This window comes from Capricornis sumatraensis, chromosome 2, assembly GCF_032405125.1.
Source record: "Capricornis sumatraensis isolate serow.1 chromosome 2, serow.2, whole genome shotgun sequence".
NCBI classification, from domain to species: Eukaryota; Metazoa; Chordata; class Mammalia; order Artiodactyla; family Bovidae; genus Capricornis; species Capricornis sumatraensis.
In genome coordinates this window covers 33,135,156-33,158,894 of record NC_091070.1, presented here as the reverse complement: position 1 = coordinate 33,158,894, position 23,739 = coordinate 33,135,156, and the positions used below count along the sequence as shown (strand labels likewise).

At 38.3% G+C, this 23,739-nt stretch overlaps 1 protein-coding gene across 1 annotated transcript; it reads left to right on the top strand.

The window, feature by feature from the left end:
• Nucleotides 1-3,770: 3,770 nt before the first annotated feature.
• Nucleotides 3,771-22,635, top strand: NAA30 (N-alpha-acetyltransferase 30, NatC catalytic subunit). The gene is made up of 4 exons (XM_068965793.1): nt 3,771-4,532; nt 9,257-9,380; nt 11,288-11,343; nt 20,983-22,635. Exons 1-4 carry the CDS (start codon nt 3,771-3,773, stop codon nt 21,118-21,120), a joined length of 1,080 nt encoding a protein of 359 aa, XP_068821894.1. The 3' UTR covers nt 21,121-22,635.
• Nucleotides 22,636-23,739: the final 1,104 nt, after the last annotated feature.

Genomic DNA, 23,739 nt, shown 5'->3' with positions numbered 1-23,739 from the left:
CTTTGTAATTAAAAATATCCTAAACTAATGAAGGAATAGCACAATTTAGTCAAAAAACTTAACAAGACCCCTTTTTATGTGTTAGATAAGTGAATACAAAATGAATGACTCAGTTCCTGACCTCTAGGAGTTCGTTACAAATCTCATCTTTGTGAAAATATCTTCCAGAAAGAAACAACATCAAATCAGCCCTCTAGTGTGAGAAAACTCAACGACAACATACAAGGTAGAAAGAATTTGAACACTTGTGGCCACTCATTCAGGACAATGGAATCACATCTATTTAAGGACAAGCTTATATTCCACAGTTAAAGAGTAAGAGAGTTTTCTCAGCAAAAATGACACTTCAACCTGTCTTGAGGAAATGGTGAGACCATTTCAGCCAGTTTTTCCTGCATGACTTGAATGGATCATTGTTTCTTTGGCTGAAGACCCAGGTTATACTTAGAAACTATGTGGTTTGAAAATACATACCTTTAAACATTGTGTGTTTACATTTGGAAATACGGTTTTGTATCGCATTTTTTTAAAACCCATAAATGGGATCACAGTGTACTTATTATTCATCTCATTTATTTACCCTTAAGGAACTTAGGAGGTCCTTCCACATAAGCACTTGTAGCAACTTGCAATTTCCCAAAATGCCCACATGTTCTGTAAGAACTTTGCTTCTCCTCAGTCAAGAGGTTGGGTCTATTTCTCCCTCCTTTGGAACTTGGACAGGTAGAATACAGTAGAACCGACACTGTATAACTTCTAAGGCTCAGTCATAAAAGGTATATGCTTTTTACCTGGCTCGGTTTCGGTGTTGTTCTCTGTCTCTCTTGGCATACTTGCCCTTGGAACCCAGCCATCAGGTTGTGAGGAAGCTCCAAACCAGTCCATACTAAGAGACAACATGGTCTACATTAAATCAAACTGAGGTCTCCAGCCTGCAGGCTCCAGTCAGCATCAAACATCAATAGGAGAGTGAAAAGTTTTCAGATGATTCCAGTCCTCAGCCTTTGGCTCTTCTGGTTGGGGCTTTGTGCATAATGGAGTAGAGAAAGTCATCTCTGTTGTGTTCTGTGTGAATTTTTGACCCATAGAATCTGTGACCAATATAAATGATTGTTTCATACCACATTGTGGGGGTAATTTGCTATGCAGCCACAGTAATATGAAGAGTACCAGTATAAGATTATTTCAAATGATACAGAATGAATTGTACTGACAGATACTCAGATGACTTGGAATTATTTATTCCCTGGTAGCTCAGTCAGTTCTTGCCTGGAAAATCCCGGGGATGGGGGTGCCGGGTGGGCTACCATCTATGGGGTTGCACAGATTCAGACACGACTGAAGTGACTTAGCAGCAGCAGCAGCTCAGTCGGTAAAGAATCTGCCTGCAGTGCAGGAGACCAGGATTCAGTCCTGGTCGGGAAGATCCCCTGGAGAAGGAAATGGCAACCCACTCCAGTATTCCTGCCTGGAAAATCCCATGGCCAGAGGAGCCTGGCAGGCTACAGTCCACGGGGTCGCAAGAGTCGGACACGGCTCGGTGACTAAACCATCACCACCACCATTCCTACTATAGACAAGGCTGAAATAAATAAGTTTCTGCATGTCTATTTGTCCACATATGTATTTCTTTTTTAAAAAGACATATTTATTATTTTGCTGTGTTGGGTCTTAGTTGTGGCACACCAGATCTTCATCATGGTGCCTGGGCTTCTCTCTAGTTGAGGCAGGAGGGCTTAGTTGCCCCTTAGCATGTGGGATCCTATTTCCCTGACCAAGAATGGAACCAAGGTCCCCTGTGTTGGAAGGTGGATTCTTAATCACTGCATCGCCGGGGAAGTCCCATAAATGTATTTCTATAAAAACCTATAAAAGGGTTAAATACACATATTTAGGACAGTGCCTAGCCCAAGTAACACATTATGTTATTGTTATTATTATCACTATAGGTTGACCTAGATTGTTGTTGTTTAGTCTGTAAGTCGTTTCTCTTTCGTGACTCCTACCAGACTGTAGTCCACCAGGCCCCTCTGTCCATGGGATATCTCAGGCAAGAATACTGCAGAGGGTTGCCATTTCCTTCTCCAGTGGATCTTCCCAGTCCTGGGATTGAACCCACCTGTCCTACATTGACAGGTGGGTTCTTTACCACTCAGCTACCTGGGAAGCCCTTGTCCTTCTAGATAGGTGAGAGTTTTTCTTTAACATCTTTAGTGACAGGGATGCTAACAATTTTATCTAACAGCTATGCTATATTGTATCCTATTTTTTTAGTTTAGATTATGGCAAAAATTAGTCAGAAAATTATATCTCTGAAAACATCCATCTATTGCACACGTGCCCAGCTCTACATTCAGCCTAAAAGACTTAACTTGTTCCGTGTGCTGATGCGTTACACTACCTGCGCTCCTCTTAGAACAGAGCGACTGAACATCGCGTCTGTGGACCAGAGCCGACAGGGCAGAGCCTCGCGCTCTGGAGCGGAGGGCAGTTCTTTTCCCTCTGCCTCCGCACTGGCAGATTACTTGGCAGAGGGGACAGGGCGGGGCGGGAGCAGGTTCAGGACACCTTTTGGCCGGTGCTTCTCACCTATCACAATTCAGTTCACAAGTTTAGGAATGTGCTTCTTAGCCATTGTCATTCTCTTTCAACATCTCTAATTCTTCCCCAGGTGTGTTTACAGCTGCCGAACACCTGTTAATCCCATTTACTTCCAGTCTTCCTGGGCGGGGTGAAAGGGATAAATAACGAAGGAGAGAGGGAAAGGACTACCTGTCAACTTTCTCTTGCCTCGAAGAGGCAAAGACTAAATTCACGTCGCAAACGGACCAGTTTTCATCAGTCATTCCCATATTTTTCACAGTTCAAAGTTTTAAACTTCCTTTCTTTTTCGGGGATTTTTCTCTCCTGATTGCTCCATTTTTAAGGGACACGGGTAACCCTCCCCCTATCCCCGGCCAGAGCAAAGGTTAAACGTAGTACAGCTGAGGAAAAGCATTTTTAGGAGATTGGTCCAAGGCCCGGGGAGCAGGCCCAGAGCGGGTGGGCTTTGAGGCAGCTTCGTGGGAGCACCAGTCTGGCCCATCCTTCCCGGGCTCCGAGCTGCAAGGTCCGCCGGCTGAGCAGCCCGCAAGGCCGAAGACAGTGGGTTAAGGGCTGGTGACTCCCAAGCCCTCTACAACTTCCCTGCCCTACAGCCCCACCCACTAGCAAGCAGCAGCCACCCGGCCGCGGGAGACACCTTCGCCCCTCCCCTCCACAGGTCACCTCCCTCCACGCCCTTTTCCCCCGGCCCGGCAGCCGGCAGGCAGGGAAGTGTCGTAAAGCCAGGCCCAGGAAACTTTACCCGGGGTAACAGCCGAGGCGCTTTACGGCGACGGCGGCTGAGTGTGAGCCTTGGCGGTGGCGGAGGCAGCCGCGGCGGCGAGGGAGGCGGCGGCGGCTGAGGAGGAAGAGGAGTGGCGGCAGTGGCGGCGGGGACCTGTGCGGGGTGAGCCGCGCGGAGGGGACGGGGAGGGGCCGCGGGTGACAGGGCTGGCGGATGGGCGCGGGCGGACGGGGACGGTGGCCGGCTGAGCAGCTGGGCGGCGCTGAAGAGACGGGGGCGGGGGGTGGCGCGGAATTGGGGGGCCAGCTCTGTTAGGGACGGTTTCTGCCTTTGTTTCCCCCCCACCCCCCCACTCCCGCCGCCCCTTGCCCTCGGCTTCCTCTGCTCCGCGCTCGTCCGCCGGGTCTCATGGCCTCCCCTCTCGGTCTGTGTCGCCTCTAGGATGGCGGAGGTACCGCCTGGGCCTAGCAGCCTCCTCCCACCACCAGCACCTCCGGCCTCGGCCGCGGCCGAGCCCCGCTGTCCCTTCTCGGCGGGGGCCGCCCTCGCCTGCTGCAGCGAGGACGAGGAGGACGACGAGGAGCACGAAGGCGGCGGCTGCGGCGGGAGCCCGGCGGGCGGCGAGGCGGCGGCCAAGGGGCATCCGTGCCTCCGCTGCCCTCAGCCGCCGCAGGAGCAGCTGCAGCTCAACGGATTGATCAACCCCGAACTGCGGCACCTCCGGGCGGCCGCCTCCATCAAGAGCAAGGTTTTGAGCTCGGCCGAGGCGGCCACGATCGCGGCCACCCCCGACGGGGGCCCCAGAGCGACTGCAACAAAAGGAGCCGGGGTACACTCGGGCGAGAACCCCCCTCACTGCCTCCCCAGTAATGCAAGAACTGCGCTCCCCAGCCCGGCAGAGGCAGCGGCGGCGAGCGATCCCGCGGCGGCCCGCAATGGACTGGCGGAGGGCACGGAGCAGGAGGAGGAGGAAGACGAGCAGGTGCGGCTGCTGGCTTCATCCCTGACCGCAGGCTGCAGTTTAAGGAGCCCCTCAGGCCGGGAGGTTGAGCCGGGGGAGGATCGGACGATACGTTATGTCCGATATGAATCCGAGCTACAAATGCCCGATATCATGAGACTGATCACCAAAGATCTGTCTGAACCCTACTCCATATATACCTATAGATATTTTATCCACAACTGGCCACAGCTGTGCTTCTTGGTAAGTGGATGCAATGAAAAGCGGGTGAACCCGGCAGAGATCCAGGCCGTGCGGGGCAGGGAGTGTGAGGGCTGGAATGTCAATGTATGTATTCTGCATTTCATAGTATGGTACATGATGTAAAGTGCGTGTACACACTCCTGGGTATTTAATGAAACAGTATGAAAGGTAAGACTTCGTGATCCGGGTCAACTTGATACTGATGTAAATGCAGTAAGCTGGTATGATGCAAGTTGGGGGTCTCCTATCCTGTTTACACTAGCTTATCATCATGTTTAACCGTCTTTAATTATCCTCCCTCATCCTCAAAGCACTTTGCAATCATTTAATTTGCTCATGGTTCTGTTCAGATACAGGCCTTATTAATCTCTCAATTACAGCCATAATCAGGGAAGAGTGTATGCATAAACATGTTTTGGTGAACATGATTGTCGGTAAACTTGCTGTGGCCACATTGGAGAATTAAATCTTACAAGCATATTCTGTAATTATGGAGATTGTTTCCTTTTACTTCAACAGGACAGTTAGCAGTTGTAGCCAGCTCGTTTTCTGCTGCACAGTTGCAGAAGGCGATACTAACACTTCTGGTGGTTGAAAGACTCCTGAAACTTGAGCAAAATAGCCTTTTTGGGAGTGTAGGAAACTAAGTGTGAAATTGTTAGTAATCTATAATTTTTTTAAAGAAGTTGGTCACAGGTATGTCTAAATGCTAGTACTAATGCTGGCTTGTGTGAAATATAATTGACAGAAATTTTTTACTTATATCTGAGTAAGAAAGACTTGGCTTACCAAACAAGCTGAATATATATATATATATATATTTAACTTACATAGTACTGGTAGTACCAATAGTTTCCCAATAATATTGACCAATTTCAGTCTGTATGAAACCTTTCACCTAAATATTGATTACAGGTATGTGCTTTGTATCATGTGCTCACAGCATGTTGTTTCCATTGAATTTTATTGAAGAAAGGCAACATGCTTTTAAGGAGTGTTTTATAATATGTGAAGGGAAAAGCCACTACCATTATTTATTGTTTAGAATTGACTTACTTTCACTTGTTAATTCCTTGTAAAATGCTCTGACCATACTTTAGAAATCTTTCTGATTCCATAGCTTGGTGGTAATCTGAAAATGTAACCTCTGTATTGTTGTAATGGTAGTTGTGCTGTTTTCTGCATTCACTTCACTAAACTTCAGTTTAGTATGTTTGTTTAAGCTGGGAACTGTTTTATATTCTACAAGCTACTTGTACAGGATTCTAACTGTTGCATCAGAGTAGAAGTTCTAAGACATATCTGTGTCAGTGAATATGGGAAAATGGTTTTCATAACATTATTATAAATGTCATTATCAAATCCCATTATAAATGCTAAAGATTGTAGATTGATTGTAAGTTAACTCAAAAGCATACAGTTTAGTTACACTTTAAATTGAAATGGTGTGTGTGTGTGTATTTTTGTTAATTGCAGAAGATAGTTGTGTATGTATGATAGTCAACTTTTGAGTTCTGGTATTACCTCAACTTGTCTGCCATTTAGACTCTGATAAACTGAATATTAGTAAACTTTAGTTTGATTATACATACACTCTTCCCAGTTCACCAGCTAATTGAACTTTAGCCCTTAATAGCTAATTTGTTTAACATTAAATTCTGAATATCTAGAAATAGTGATATACACAGTAGTTGACCTATAAGATTTACTAATACAAGTATGAAACTGGAGTATTGAACATAAAACAATGGTCAAACAGTCAGACCATTTGGAACTGGGGCCTTTATATTGGAATTAAAAATTTTTGAATTTCTCATGAAAACAATTTAAAACAAATATAAATGTATGTTTATTTCAAGTCATACCATTTAAAAATTATAAAGGATCCCAGATAAAATCTAGTTCAACCTCTTTTTTTTTTTAATGAAAAAAATGAAAGACCAGAGAGACTTGAAGTCTTCAAGTCCCCAGATATTTGTGTCCAGAGATATAAAGCTAGAACCCAGGTCTTCTGGCCTCTCATTATGGAAACAACTAAGAACTTGAAAAATGACATACTCTTGACTAATTCAGCCAAGATCCTGTGTCCCAAGTTCTGCTTCGCTAAGGAATAGTTGTCCTTGCGAACATCAATCTCAAGAGACTAGAAGTCTCCAGAATGTTCCTGGTTTCCTTAAGTAACCTGCAGTAGATCAAATGGAGTATATAAGATTGTTCCTTAGAAAAGTCACCAATCCTTGACCATATTTGACTAACAGAAATGATGGTTTTTAACGATTCTTCCTAATAATTGTAACATGTGAAAGTATGGTACTGTACAAATAGGGACACTATCATTTACTATGTTTTTAGCTAATTTACCTCTGTCTCTTTGAGTTCGTGGTATTTTCAGTTGTTGCCTTTTTGAACTTCTTACCAGCAATATTCTATAGTATTTCTGTTATTTGTTCTAAATTTAAATTTCCAGCTTCTTCTGTTCTGCTGTTTGTGGTATTCTGGAATTCAGGAATCTATTTCACACAACTTATGTTTTTCAAGTTCCATAGATTGATAAGCATTTGACCTTTTAGAGTTAAATTTTAATCTTGCCTGAAATTTTTCAGTTCCCATCCTTGAAAAAAATGAATACATTTTAACAGCAAGAGTTCCAAATGTAGATACAGAAGCTTTTATCTGGAAAAAATTGACATGCAGTTTAGTGATTTTTGTGTGTATATTCATCAACAGTTTGTCAGGAGAAAATACAGCATTAACCTTCCTCGGTACCAACATCTTACTAATAACTATGTATCATATATTGGACTTTTATTTTTAAATGATGTTTACAGTTTGATTTTTTTTTCTTCAGATTCATGACTCGTAAGAAATTAACCTAGCCTAAGAGTGAACTCATGTGATACTTTGCTAATTACTTTCTTGGTCAGAGGACACAGATTTGTTTGAAATGGCTATCCAGTTTGAAAGTATTGTCTAGTTGTGTGCTAGTGGTTTTAATTTTTCCTCTTTCAAATGGTTTCTTTACTGTGAAATCTAAGTGTGATACAATTTTGTATCATAGATTTGTCTAGATTTCCATTTCCCCTAGTTTATGAGGTCAGGCCAAATTTTCTTTAATGTACCATCTCATCTCTGACATATACAGACAGATACCACACACACATATATTTGAAGTAAGTTACATCCAAGTCAGAAAATGCTGTTCAAACAGGCAACTTTTGTATATATTTCAGTACTTGTACAGAAAAAAATTTTAGTTTCCAAAAGAGTTTGGAAAGAACCACGTTGATTTATCATGAATAAAAATAGCAATAACAATTTTAGAGGTTTACTGGCCCCAAGTAATTTTGGATTGTGTTGATAAAACAGAAATGAATTAATGTGAATCGTTGAATTTAATATCCTTTCAAAGTAAATCAGCTACAATTAAATCAACTGTACTTCAATTAAAATAAATAAATAAAATTGATATCCCTTCAAAAGGATTTTTCTGACCTAGTTTAGGCTTGCGTGAAATGGATTAGAATTATCTTGCCTAAAGATTTCTCCGCAGTTGGAAAAAGGCTTTTTAATAAATTTACAGAATGATGAACTAAAAACAAGTCATAACAAATTCAGGATAAAAGAGGTATTAAGTATATGTTGGGCTTTGCTTATTGATTTTTTTTTAACCCATTCCTGGTTTTGTTGTTGCAATCATTTCTGAAAAATTAATTTTATTTAGAGATGATTTGAAACTTTCATTTTTTATTAAAATGAGGGCTCTTTAATAGCAAGGTATTTCTATCTGACACATTAAACAATTGGAGCTGTTGCCTTTTTATATTTACCAGAATACAATATTTAACTGGAACTTCTTGTCAGGGATGAATACTGGAAAAGCATGTTTTCAGTGGTGATACTGGAAATTTTAATGAAAATGGAGGCTGATTAGCTTTTATTTAATATATAGTTTCTGTCTGGAAGACTGTACCTTTTTATTGAAATAGGACGCTTTGTAAAAATTAAGCTTTTACTTTAATATGAAACTCTGAGTATCAGATATTCTGTGAGCTTTAACGGTAGTGACTCTCACTGTCAGGAGAGTCCTAAAAATGAGACCATCATATATCTAGTTTTTATAGTCCCTCAGTAACAAAACTACTTGAGTAGGATCTAGGGAATACCTTAAAAACAATCCTTTTTCTGAAAATCTTTTAGTTTTTTAATTTTCCTGATCAAAATCCAACTCTGCTATTCAGGTATAAATGTCTTCTATCTGTCTTTTGCTAAAACTTCATCATGATTGAATATAAATTTGTTGTACTCTGTTGATAAGTTTCACATTATAATATCTAATGAAAAGACTTTTTCTTAAATTATTTTCACGTCTCCTCTTTCCCAAATCTTAAACATATAGGACTTTATTTCAATTGATTATAAGTGCCTCTTATAAAGTACTTCAGTGTTCACCATGTGGAAATTTATTTTCCCCCTATATAATGATAGGCTTTAATAATGAGTATAAGAAATTCATGTTGTAAAGAATGTTGAAAAAATTTTAAACTAGAACATTTGAAGGAGTTCTGGGATTTAGATTTCTGAAATTTCTGTGATTGCTCTTGCTAAAATTCTCATTATTTCTTCCTCCTCCAAAAACACTGACCAGTGGTTGGTTGCTCTTTTCCTGGGTAATTGTGCAGTGCTTAATGGCAATGTTTCTTTGTAACTGTTTGTTTATTTTTAAGGCCATGGTAGGGGAGGAGTGTGTAGGTGCCATCGTTTGCAAGTTGGATATGCACAAAAAGATGTTCCGCAGAGGTTATATAGCCATGTTAGCCGTGGATTCCAAATACAGGAGAAATGGCATTGGTAAGAAAAATATTATGTCAAAAAAAGAATGCCTAAATTATTTTCATTGTTTTTAAGAAGCAGAAGACTTAATTGTAAATAGTATGTAGAAATGAGCATGAAGCTGAGAGAAGACTATTGATTGCTTTTGTTTCAAAATATTTTCAAAATGTTTTTTAAATGAATTGTTTCCTTTATTACTGTTTAATTATTTGAGAGATTATCTTTCTAACAATTACTAGGTGATCAGTTTTCACCTCCAAACATTTTTTTGATCACATTCAAACTGTATTGTATTCTATTGTATTCTACAGTTTCTAATAGGGTGCTTGATCACAGTGCTCAAGCAGCTGTGTGTACTTGGGTTATGGGTTCAACAGTCTTCAATCAAGGCAACATTATGGAGAAATTACCATTATTTCATACTAGTCACCAAGCATTGTATTAGCAATTCAGGGAGGTCCAGAAGAAAGCAGAATTGTTTGTTACTGCTATTCCCAAACTTCCTGGGCTACCTTTCCTGGTATTTTCAGTTAATTTTATGGTTTATAATGGTCATTAGAATCATCTGGGTGGTTTACAAACAAATGCTTAGGCCCCTCCCCTTAAGAATCTAGTTTGTCCTGTTAGAAGTAGGGCTGAAATTTCTCCAGGTGACTATGTTGTCAGCCACTTAAGAACCACTGTCCTAGAGTCTTGGACCTACTGACTTTGTTCAAAAATGGAGGAGCAGGTAGACAAGCACTTGTCTTAACATGGCAAATTCTGAAATGCTCTGAAGCTAAGTAAGTATTCATGAAATAAGATTTGATGCCTGTGTGTGCGTGCTAAGTTACTTCAGTAATTTCAACTCTTTGCAACCCCCTGAACTGTAGCTTGCCAGGCTCCTCTGTCCATGGCATTCTCCAGACAAGAATACTGGAGTGGGTTGCCATTCCCTTCTCCACGAGATCTTCTCCACCCAGGGATCGAACCCAGATCTCCTGCATTGCAGGCAGATTCTTTACCACTCAGCCACTAGTATGTAATTACTAGCAGCTTTTTCACGTACAGTTTTGTTTTTTTAAGCCTCTTATGAGTGGCTCTGTTCAATTGAAGACTGGTTTGCATTCTTAACGAGATATCATTATGAATAGATTTACTGAATACATTAGATTTAACCAACTTTTCTTACAGTGTTACAGTTTGCCACTAAGATTTTTAATGAATTGGGATTATTGTATAAGTCAAGTTCGCGTCTTAGGTGTATTAATAAGAGCTGATAAGGATTCATGGCAAATGATAGCAAATTTTCTGGCTACTTCAGAGGGCAGAAACCAGTGCCTTGAGGATTGCATCTTGACCCTCGAACGTGTTTTGTATGGCCCATGTAATGGGTGCTTGCTTGTGTACATGATTTGAAAATTTAAGGAAGTTCCTATAAAATTTGGATTTCTTCTCTTAAAATTAGATCTGGCATTTGTTTTCCTTTTAATGTACTAAGTATATCTACACGAAACTAGAATACAGATAAAGCACTGAAACCATCTGGTGTGCCCAGGCTTACTATAGTGCCCAAACTACAAGGTTTGTAGGAACTAACCCAGTATCTTGGGCCCAGTTCGGGTCATAGCAGTTCTTGTATGGTCTTTGGCAAGATTGGCTTAGGGGTCACGCAGTGAGTTCTTGCCAGCTGAAGGAGTTCCTGGGTGGTTCTGGCTGTATCTTGCCTTTTTCTTGGAATAAAATAGCATTTACCTCTGAGAAAAAAATATATATCAGGAGCTAGGTCTTTCAAAAGGAAACTTATTGCTATGCATAGGTTCTGTTGGGCCTCTCAGAATTATAAATATTATAATTTATAATGTAAATTATAAATGATATAATTTAGGTATCTATAAGAAACTAATTGTATTTTTACTTCATTAATACTCATTTCTGTATTCTAGGTACTAACTTGGTTAAGAAAGCTATATATGCTATGGTTGAAGGAGACTGTGATGAGGTAAGTCTTGCTAAATGTTTAAGACCTTTTGTCCTGGGCTATATTCTATACTGGGTATTTATATAAGTATCCCAAGTAAATCATACTGTAATTTCATTGCAGACTATTATTATATAAATATAACTTGTGCTGAAAATTGTATTCCATTTAAAAACACATGAACTTTGATCTAGAACAAATTTTAAGATGATAATGGGAGCTAAAATTTGTGTCAAAATATAAAGGTAAAATTTTAGATATTTTCTATAAATAATTGGTATTCAGAACTCTGATTTGTTATCAGTCAAATCATTTAAGGTAGTTCTTATTATAAACCTTATTGTAATGTAGTTGCATATTGGCCTTGGTTTCTCTCTAAATAATAATTTTTCCCCACTGTGAGTCAGCTATCAGCCAATATGAAAAACATTTCACATTTGAAAAAACTCTCAGCATTAAATAATAAGGCTGGAGAGGGGAAGACAACCACTTTTTAAATGTAGAACTGCCTTTATATTAACATAAAAGCATCTTTTCTCTTCAGCTTGTTTGTAAAGCCTTATGGCAGGTAGTTTCTTTGTATGCTGCAGCACTGTGCTTTACATATGGTAGGTTCTCAATAAATAATGGCAGTGGTTGGGAATATTAAGATTTACTGTTACATAATGTGGAAGGAAATAAGTATAAGCTAGGAAAGTATGGGTATCTTTAATATAATAGTGGTGACTAAGAAGTACTAAAGTTGTATTGTGCTAGTAATTTTGTGAGTAGTACTTCTAACACTTGTCTTTCTTATTGGAGGGCAAATGTTCCTTAGAGAGTTCGCAAAGTACTTGAAGTTGGGTAATTTTTTTTCTCAGTCTGATGCCATTAAGTAACTTACTTTGGTTACTTTATTTTTAAGTGGGTTTTTTTGGTACAGAATTTATACACAAATCATTAACCTTTATATATGTGTGTGTATTTGGGATGCAAAGTCTCCTTTTCCCCCCATCTCCACACTTTTCAACTCCTCATCGTTCTTTCTACTTAGAGCTACTATTCATCTTGCAATTTGCATCCTCCCGTTTTCTAAGCACACTTGAATGCAAATATTCACACCTTTTTTTAAATACAAATGAAATCACAAATTATTACTTGGTAATAACTACTTTTTCCACTTAACAGTATCTCATGAACAGGATTCCATGTCAGTACAGATGGACTGCAGAGTTACTATTCTCACACTGCTTGTCCACTTTTGTAGTTTGTAGCCTGACAGATCCCATTAGATGGTGGTTGTATGAGAAGGCCTACAGTAATTGGACAGCACAGGGAAGTCATCCTGGGGTTTATGGATATTTAATTATTTTACCTCAAATAAGAAAATTCACACATGATGAAGGATCTCATATTCACAGCTTTTAATCTCAAAAAGTAATAGGTGCTGTAATCCTGATTATTTATATCACTGGTAACTAAAATATGAGTATAAAATTGAGTATAAATTTTTTCATGAATGTAGGTCTAATATGGACCATAGCTATATTGGCTTAGATGGTTTACCAAGAAGGGAAGTTGGGCTTCACAAAAGCTGTTCAACAGTTTGGATAAATCTTTGGATGAAAAGACCATGTTTTGTTCCTTTACTGAGTACTGTGGTTCCCAGTGAACAGAGATGTTATAAGGAGGGAGTATTATGTTCCTAATGGATAGCTGTTTCTGATTTATCCTAGTTCTACCTGTGAGAGAGGTAGTATGCTTTATCTTAACTGATCAGATGTTTAAATAGTATAGTTTTTCTTTGAAAGTTCTGAGGAATGATGAGATTTTGGTTATACTGTTGTAGTTTCAAGGGTAAGACCTGAATTAGTGATACATTTTATGGTAGAACTATTCACTGTGGGCCTAGGGTTCTAACTCTGATTTATTTTTCTTACTCTTGAAGCAATGGGTTTTACTCAGTCTTAGAATGAAATGGGAATAGTTCTATGAACTTACTTCTGTTGTATGATTTTTGCACTTTAAGTAGCTCTGCTTCTGGTTTAGGGTACTCTTCTATGACTTAAAAAGATTGGTTATCTGTGTCCCATATTGTCCAGATAAATAATTTGCTGTAGAAAGGGACAGAACTCTTGTTTACTCTCTATTAGGCTTTCCCTTTCCCTTTCATTGAGTTTTAAACCACATAAGCAGCAAACTCTTCTATCCCCTTTTTCTTTCCAATTTTTGATGGTAGTGTGTTTGTTGGTTCTACTTCCTTATATTACCATTTCATCCTGTTTGGTTTGGTTTTTTCCCCTCCACTCCAGTGTAACTACTTTGTATTTGCTAGACCCAGTAGTTTCTTGGTCTTCCTCTGCTTATTAAAAAACTTCTCAGTCTTTTAAGACCCAACTCAAATATCAACAACTTCTTTTAAGTTTTCCTTGATCCATTTGGACAGAATCAGTTGCACCTTCCATGGTTTTTTTGACCTCCCTTTCTGTAATACTTACTGTGCCTACATTTACTTGTTCAGAGTCTGCCTTAGACACTGAGAGCAGAGATACCATTTCTTATTTACTGCTGTATTTTTAATGCTTAGTATACAGCATTTGTGATAGAGTACATGATTCATAAATATCAGTTGAATGACTGGTTCTGTGCTTTACCGTCTTAACTATACCTCTTTTGGGGGAGGGGGGATCTTTTGAATTTTGATTTGTGTAATTAGTTTTAACTTGTCTTTCTGTCTAAGCTTTCTAGCTTTTTCTTATTTTTTTTTGCACATAAAAATATATCTGCAGGGTTAACAAGTTATTAAAATACCTTTTGATACAAGCAATTTTATATAAAAATAGTCTTGTATATAATTCATTGTTCTGAGGAAAACTTTGAAACTAGAATTTTCCAAGAATATAATGACTATAAAATAACCAGCTTGTGATTTTACTTTCATTAGGTTAGGCCAGCCTTCATTTCTCTTAAAGTTAAGAAACTTAAGTGTTAAGAAACTTTGACAAATTACCAGAAAGACGTTTGGGAAGGCTTTTAAATTACATTTTCTACTACATAGGTTGTGCTGCTATTTTTTTATTCTTACAGAGAGAGATTTTTTTTTTTTAATCTATGAGAAAAACATTAAGATAAATACATTTGGAAATTTGGAAATCTCTATGAAGCTTTATTGTACGCATCCAGTCAATTTTTACTTTCCTTCTGTTTGCAGAATTTATGACCTTGAGTCATGTTGTTTCTGGTTGCCACTTGTCATTTTAAGATAAATTCAGAGTAAATTAAACTGAGGTTAGTTGAAATATAGATCTGTACATTTCACAGTCGAGATGTAAATCATGCTTTTGCCCAAATTACAATATTACCCTTCTGGTCTGATAGATCTTTCCATTTTGCCATTCTGTGACTTTCCTAACTGTTTATATCAGAATTAGACATGTTTAAACAGCCTAGGGAAAGAGTTTTTTCATTTTCTGTATATTTGGAGCTGACTAAAAAGTTACAGCATCAAAAAAAAAAAAAAGAAACAGATAGATGCATTCCTTCACGAGTAAGAAATGCATTATCTGTGTTGCTGATCTGGCCTGAATTTGGTTACTTCCTTATGTGCTCTGCTTGCCAAATGTTTAGTAGCTACTAGGACAAGCTTCTTTGGTTTGGTTTTACATTAGGGGAAATAATAAGAATACATACAAATAATATATATGAATTTTCTTGTGTACCTAAAATAATGAACCCACGTGTGGCCATTTACTTTTATGCACTTTTAAAAAATTTGTTTAGATTTATGGTATGGTTACCATCATATTAATACTCAGAACAAACTCATAAATGATGAAAATATATTGGAACCAAAATTTCTTAATGGAGTTTAAGAGTGCAGTATGACCTTGAAAACATTTTTAGTTGACCAACATCTTATTTCCTTCTTTCCCCAGCCCCTGGCAGCCACTGTCCTAAACTCTCTTCTATTAATTTTGACTATTTTAGTTTATACACATAAGCAAGCTCATGAAATATTTGCCTTTCTATTTTGACAATTCACTTAGGGCAGTGGCCTCCAGGTTCACCCATGGTTGTCCCGCTGGCAGGGTTTCTGTTTTTAAGGCCAAAAAGTATTCTCTGTGTGTGTGTAAGATATGCCCTCCAGGTTCACCCGAGTGTGTGTGTAAGATAGATGCCCATATGCCCTCCAGGTTCACCCGTGTGTGTGTGTGTCTGTGTAAGTGTGTAAGATATATGCCCTCCAGGTTCACCCGTGTGTGTATGTGTGTAAGATATATGCCCTCCAGGTTCACCCAAGTGTGTTTGTAAGATATATGCCCATATGCCCTCCAGGTTCACCCATGTGTGTGTATAAGATATATGCCCTCCAGGTTCGCCTGTGTGTATGTGTGTGTGTAAGTGTGTAAGATATATGCCCTCCAGGTTCACCCGTGTCTGTGTGTGTGTGTGTGTGTAAGATATATGCCCTCCAGGTTTACCCGTGTGTGTGTGTGTGTAAGATATATGCCCTCCAGGTTCATCCAACTGTGTGTGTAAGATATATGCCCATATGCCCTCCAGGTTCACCCGTGTGTGTGTGTGTGTGTGTGTGTGTGTGTGTGTGTGTGTGTGTGTATAAGATATATGCTCTCCCGGTTCACCCGTGTGTGTGTGTGTGTGTAAGATCTATGCCCATATACCTTCCAGGTTCACCCATGGTTGTACCGCTGGCAGGATTTCTGTTTTTAAGGCCAAAAAGTATTCTATGTGTCTGTGTGTAAGATACAGCCAACTTTTTCTTTATCCATTTGTTGGATGTTTAAGTTGTTTCCTTATTTTAGAAATTGTGATCATCATGAACATGGGAACCTTTCTGAGGTCTTGATTTTACTTCCTTTCGTTATGTACGCAGAAGGGTGATTGCTGAATTGTATGATAGTTCTTTTTTTAATTTTTTCAGGATCCGGCACACTCTTTTCTATAATGACTGTAGCAGTTTACATTCCCACCAACAGTGGCTGAATTTACTTAAGTAACCAGTAATAAACCTGTTACATGTTAGCAAAATAACATACAGTTTATGGTAATATACAGGATGACTTTAAGTTTTTTGTGTTCAATATGTTTGACATTTTTAGTTTTTTCACTGGAAACATAGTTTATCTATGAGACAGAGGCTGCCAGGTGAAGAGCAGAGTAAAATGGAGTTATTTAAACTAGAAGGATTTTTGGTTGAGTAGTTTGGCCTAGTTAAAGAACTGGATATGAGAAGCCTGGGTTCTAGATACATCTTCTGTCAGTATAGTTGTGTGATTGCAGGAAGGTCATTTAACTTTTCATAATCTGTCTCTTTGTCTCTGCAGTGTGATGGTAAAGGGATGTGATCTTAAAGGGATGTTATGGAGAGAATAAAATTGTTTTTTCAGCCCTACCTCTAGAACTTCTAGCCGGTAGTTTTAAAAAAGGCTTGCTAAACTGTAATGGCTTGGCTCATCCTGACGGTGGTTTGTTCCTCAGAGAATCTGTAGAATTTCACTGTAACCCGTTTTTTCTGTTGAGTAGAATTCAACTTGGCCAAATTTCTTTAACATTAAAATAACCTTTGGCTTCTTATGTAGTATTCTCATGATGCAGACTAGATAATTTTTTAGAAAATTTCCAATATAAGCCCAAATTCTGTTTTTGTGTATTTATAAAACTCACTAATTGTTACAAAGTAGTTACTTCTTTGTGGAATTTTCTGTTGTGTCAAATAATACATGATTTCTTTGTTCATAGAATGTGAGGGTGCTGAGAGAATCTTTTCATTTTAATCAAGGTGTTAGTCCTCTGTGTAATGTTTTGCTATAAATTGGGGTTTATAATCTGTTAGGATGCTAACAAACCTGAATTCAGCTGTTAAGTTATACCTCAAGTGTGTATTTATGTAGTCATAGTTAGCCTCAGCTGTTGTGAATATTTTAGATTACTAAGTATCAATGAATATGAACTTGGATTCCCTGTATTATGTAGATCTCCCATTTGCTGCTTTGTTTTACTTTTGGAAACAATCAGAGTTACAGAAAACTGGATACTATTAAGTTCTAGTTCACATTTTCAGTCTGGGGTCTATTTTTGTTCTACTGGTGACTTTGAGTTTCATTCCCTTATAAGTTAGAGATACATCTATTTCATAGGGTTCTTAAGAAAATCACATTATGTCAGATGCATGTAATATGACATAATGCATGTGAAATGCTTTATGTAGCACTTAGCCTTCAATAAATAGTATTTTTTTTTAAACTGTCACTCTCCTTTTCATTTCTGTGAAATCTGTTCTAAGTGATGAGTTGTTGGAGCTTTATTGCTTTTCATATTAATTGTTTTAACATTTTAGCTGTAATTAGGTGCTGGCCTGAAACAGAATTGTAGGAATTACTCAAGAGAATAGTTCAAAATTGGTAAATTGCATTGTCCAGATGGGAGTGTTCCAAATGGAGGATGGCATACGTCACTGATGGCATACATCACTGTTAAATTACAGTCTTTTAAGAGCAGAGATAAATTGTTGATTTCTTATTCTCACCTTAAACCAGTTTGGTTGCTATATAATTTTTATTTAAGGCCTTCTTAGGAACATTTTTCCTTGATCCTGAACCATGAATTACTTGTTTTTAGATCTTTTTAGAATTTGGATTTAGTATGTGATTGGCCTTCATGAGTTTTTTTTGTATAGGTAATTGCCTCAAGATAATACTTTTTCTCAAAGTACTCTCGTCATTTAAAAGCTTGACAGCACTTTTGTTTGTTTCATGTTTATGTAATATATGTAATATAATGAAAAGTGCTAAGGATGTATATAATTAACAAATGTTTAAGAGCCTTCCATGTGTCAGGCAGTATGTTAGGTGCAGAGGAAATGGCTGTGAATGAGGTACCCATGATCCCTGTCTTTGTTGAGCTCACCAGCTGGGAAAGATGTCATAGCTCATCAGACATTAGACAAGAGTGCAGTTGAATGAGGAGCAGTGCAGAGTGCTGTGGGGCAGTCTGAAGGGAAAGAGATGTTCTAGCCAGTATGGAAGTGACATGCTAAAGCCAAAAGCAAGAATAGGAGAATGGGAAGAGCATTCTTCCAGACAGAGAAAACTGCTTATGTGAAAGGTCTAGGGTGGGAAAAATAATGGTGAGTTCTAAAACCTGTAAATTTAGTGTTGATCATGGTGAGGAAGGGATGGGGACCTAAAGCACACTCGTGTGTGTGCTCAGTTGTGTCTGACTCTTTGCGGCCCCATGGACTGTAGCCTGCCAGGCTCCTCTGTCCCTGGAATTTTCCAGGCAAGAATACTGGAGTGGGTTGCCATTCCGTCTTCTAGAGGATCTTCATGACCTAGAGATCAAACCTGCCTCTGCTGTGTCTCATGCATTGGCAGGAGGATTCTTGACCACTAGCACCACCTGGGAAGCCCAGTTATTAATAGCAGGGTAGGTGGAGGCCATATCTTGATGGATCTTTCAGGTCTCTTTAGATTACTGTTAGATTGTGTACCCTTTCTTGAGGACAAAAGGGAGTCAGTAAATGGTTTTAAGCAGCGTATTAACAAGAGCATCACTCAGAATTGAAAGTGAAAGTGAAGTCGCTCAGTTGTGTCTGACTCAACCCCATGGACTGTAGCCCACCAGGCTCCTCTGTCCATGGGATTCCCCAGGCAAGAATACTGGAGTGGGTTGCCATTTCCTTCTCCAGGGGGATCTTCCCAACCCAGGGATCAAACCCGGGTCTCCTGCATTGCAGGCAGATGCTTTATCCTCTGAGCCACCAGCGTCCACCTCCAATGCGGGAGACCCGGGTTCGATCCCTGGGTCGGGAAGATCCCCTGGAGAAGGAAATGGCAATCCACTCCAGTATTCTTGCCTGGAGAATCCCATGGACGGAGAAGCCTAGTAGGTTACAGTCCACGGGGTCTCAAAGAGTCGGACATGACTGAGCGACTTCACCTTCACCTTCCACTCAGAATAGGAGACGTTAAAGCTAGGAGGTAATAGCTGATGGCAGCTTAGACTAGAATGTTATCAATGGGAGCAGAAAGAAGAGGGTCAGTTTGAGAGAGATTTAAGAGATAAACCTGAAACAGTGCTTGGAGTATATATACAGGGGAGTGGAGAGGAATGAGGAATGAGGTACAGAGATGACTCCCAGGCTTTAGGTTTGAGGCATTCATGGATGGACATCTTGTTACTGATGTGCAGAATTGTAGAGAAGCTGGTCATGAGTTTTTTGGATATGATGAGTTTTTTCTCATATCTGTTGCTTGAATTCTTGTCAGTTTTTTTTTGTTTTAAATAGCTTGTGATAGAACAGAAAGAGATTCACAGGCTTTGCTTGGGCCTTTGTTTAATTATACTCTGCCCTTTTTTTCCACTCTATAAATACCAGAGGGTTATGACATCCCAACAGTTACTGTGGCTTACTGTGTTGAGTCTCAGTGAGGTAGGTTGAGAATCAATAGAAAGGCAAATAGAGCTATGTATGTAAAACACACATAGGGAGGGTGGGATAGAGGATACTTTGGTAGAGGAATGGAGAAGAACATCACATAATATTCAAAAGTATCAGTTCTTCATTGTCAGGGCCATTGGTTCAGTAGTATTTAAGAAGAGCTAGATAGAAGTTAATACTTGTATTCCTCTGTTAATATTATATTGATATCCATAATGTATGGACAGTGGTTCTCAGAATGTAGTCCCCTTAGCAGCAGCGTCAACATCACCTGGCAATTTTTAAAAAAATGCAGATCCTTGGGCACCACTCCAAACCTACTCAGAAACTCAAGTTGATATGCAGTTGATATCTGTTGATATCTGTTTTAACAAATACTCCAGGTACACTAAAGTTTTGGTATCTTTGATCTAGTTTTGGCAAACTTTCTCTGCAAAGTGCCTGATAGTAAATATTTTAGGCTTTGCAGACCACAAGTCTCTGGTGCAACTGCTCATATCTGCAGTTATATTGAGAAAGCAGCCAAAACATTGTGTAGATCAGTGGGCATGGCTGTGTTTCAGTAAAACTTTACAAAAACAGGCAGTAGGCACATTTGGCCTGAAAAGGGCTACAGTTTGCAGACTCTGGTCCTGACCCTAGATAAATGCGGTAGTTATCACCAGGATAAAGAATGACATATTAATGAGAATGTAGGAGTTGGAGGTCAGTTTGAATAATTTCAAGTACTGGTTTATTTTCTTAAACCTTTGATTGTTGATTTTTTTCTTTTCTTCATCTTTTTGTCACACTACTTTTCTTTACAAGAAACTAATTCATCATCGTTTTAGTATAAAACATATTTCTCATTGCTAAAAATTCCAAAGTGAAGGTGTTAGTCGTTCAGTCGTGTCTGACTCTGTGATCCCATGGGCTGTAGTCCATGAGGCTTCTCTGTCCATTGACATTTTACAAAAACCAGTAGAAAAGATGTTCCCAGTTTTCCTACTTCCCTTGCCCTGAGAGATAATTAACTTTTACAGTTCTGATACTTTTTCTGGATTCTTCCTGTATATCATTAATGTTTATGGTTTCACTGTCAGTTTTAAAACAATTAAATGTAGTTTGTTTTTCTTAAGTATTTGATCATATTGTTTATAAGTGATTTGTCAAATTATGAAATTATAAATTAGTTTAAAATATATAAAATTGTAACTTAGTTTTCTCTTTTTATTTTGAAGGTTGTTTTGGAAACAGAAATAACGAATAAGTCTGCTTTGAAACTTTATGAAAATCTTGGTTTTGTTCGAGATAAGAGGCTGTTCAGATACTATTTAAATGGAGTTGATGCACTGCGACTTAAATTGTGGCTGCGTTGAGAAACTGACATCAAGGAACAACTTTCCAACTGTGCAGAATCGACCTTTGCATGCAATGCAATTTGTACAGAATTGCTTTGCAGGTGGATTTAGTGATTTTCATGCAGCTCTTATCTGTCAGTGTCTCATTTGAGTGTCGCACAATATTTGTTGCACTTTGGCATGGCGCATTTCTTCTGAATTAAAAGAGATTGTTTTAAGCTTAAAGAGTTCTTTTGGTACCAACAAGATGTGCCAGTTGATAGCCAAGATTTGTTTGTTCATTTGGAAAGTCTGCTGACATTATTTACACAGTGATAATTTTATTGCAGAACCAGGATGTGGAACATGATTTTTGTTCCTTAAAAAAAGCCAATGTAGATTGTAAAAATCTCTGAATATACTAACATTTCACATGAAACCTGCCATAGTTTTTCTGAGGGGATGGGGGAAAAGCTTCAATTTTAGGTTTTATTTTTTCAATATTAAATTTTCCATTCTTGAATATTGGTACCTCAGTGATTAGTGAATTAAAAAATTGTTACGTAGGGTTGGGTGTGTCTTACAATGAGTAAAGATAACAAATTGCGTCTGCCAGTGCCTGTGTAGATAAGTATATTTGTCTTCATCTCTATAGTTTTTGAATGCATGCTGTCTTTTCCTTTTCTTTAAGGCCTTTGCAAGCAAACTTGTTTTTATTTAAATTCTAAATTTGATAATAAATTATTTCAGATTTTTATAATTTGGATACTTTTTCCAGGTGAGTGACAGAGTGGTTTACTGTAGAAGTCCCTTCTTATCTTACAAGTTAAATCTACTTGGAGTATCTTTAAGAAATGACTCAAAAGGGATGAGAAAAGTTGATGAAGCCGGGAAATGCTGGGTTTTAGATGCACTTTTTTTGAGAGTGAGGGAATTTTTGGAAAAGAATAGAAAAATTAATGTAAATTGGTATGATTTTATTTAATCAAAATTATTGCTCAGCTGTGAGGAACAGCTTTTACAAAGTAGTTGAACTTTTTTCCCACTTGGTTTGGATTCACATTGCTTCCACTTTAAATGCTTTGCTTTTGGTTCCTGGTGTTGAAAATAAATTTCGAGGTGCACTGTATCTGTTTTAAACTGATTTTATTTTCTTTTCATTTATTTGTGCAAATTCTTGAGGGAACTTTGCTTAGTTCCCAGAAAACAAAAGGGAGACATGGAGATTTTTTTTTTGGAATGAGTTCTGTGGGTTTTCTTAATAGCCATCACCATGTTCATTAGTTATATTTTGTTTCAGCCAATCTGTGCAGTGTAATACATTTTAAAGTTGAATGCTTTTAGTTAAGAGACCTGTGATGGATAATTTATTTGACTGGAAAACCTAGGTACCCATTTAAAAAAAAAGATTCATTCTCTGTGAAAAATATTTTGTTGAAATCTATTATTTTTTCATTAATTTGCATATGCTTTTCTTCTGCTCTAGAATTTGGTTTGAATTTTATTTTATGGCTATAATTACTGTATTTTTCAAAAACCCTACCTCCATTAACAGTTGGTAAAAGCCCCCTTTCAGGAAAGTTTGTTGCCTTTTTTTTTTTTTTAAGGAAAGCTGCTCCTTGCTCAGTGTAGTGTCTTGAAAGTGAACATGGTAACAAGTACTTTTAAAATAAAGATTCATAAATTTGGTGAAAATGAAATCTTCCTGTTGATGGGATCATTCATATTAGTTCCTTATTTTTAAAGAAAAACTTTTTCTTTCCATTTTATATTGCTCTTGGAAGTTTAATGGACAGAATACTTGGTTACATTAAAAATATGAAGACCACACAATACTCAGCTTTCAGGGTGATCTTTTTGAGTATGTTTTGCTCGAACTTCATTTGGACTCTAGCACTTAGAGGAATATCAATTATAATGACGCTTCTGTCATTCTTGATATTGAGGGAATTGAACAAAGTATATAGTTAGTACTTTCACTGTCAAATTTTATCTTACCACCTTACATTTGACTTGCTGGTTAATGGGTAATGATTGTTGATGAACTTACATTTGCTTGACTCACTAATAAGGACAGTTCTAAAGTAAATACATGCTTGTTTTTTAGCCCAGCCATTAATTTTTTGGCAGATTGTCAGTGAAACCATCACTACTGACCTTTTCACCCAGAATTGGCCAATTTTGCTGAATTGACTGGGTGTTTTAATTGGGTATTTTAAACATGAACTTAGCCATGTGACTGAAAAGTGAAATGGTTGTTGTCTTGTTTAGCTGGTATATGTTGAATATCATTGTCTACCTTGTATCTTTAATTGGCTGTGCAAAAATTGTTTACTTAAGTGTACTGAAATTTTTCTCTAGCTGATAACCCAGCACCAAAATTAAGTCTCGAAGTATCATCAAATGAAATTTTTATATTGGGCGTTCATCTTTCTTATATAATCATGAAACAATTCCATTTGAAATCGATAGAGTGAGTTCACTTGGCTAAAACTGAGCAAAGTTGGTGCAACTTTCTTTTAATGGGGTGCTGCCTCTTTAAGACTGACTGTACTCTCCACTGACACTGGTTTGGCAGTTGGTGCTGCTGAACATTTTTATACATGCTACCATGAAGCTATATATGTTAGTGTTGAAGAAGCTAACGGGTATACTACC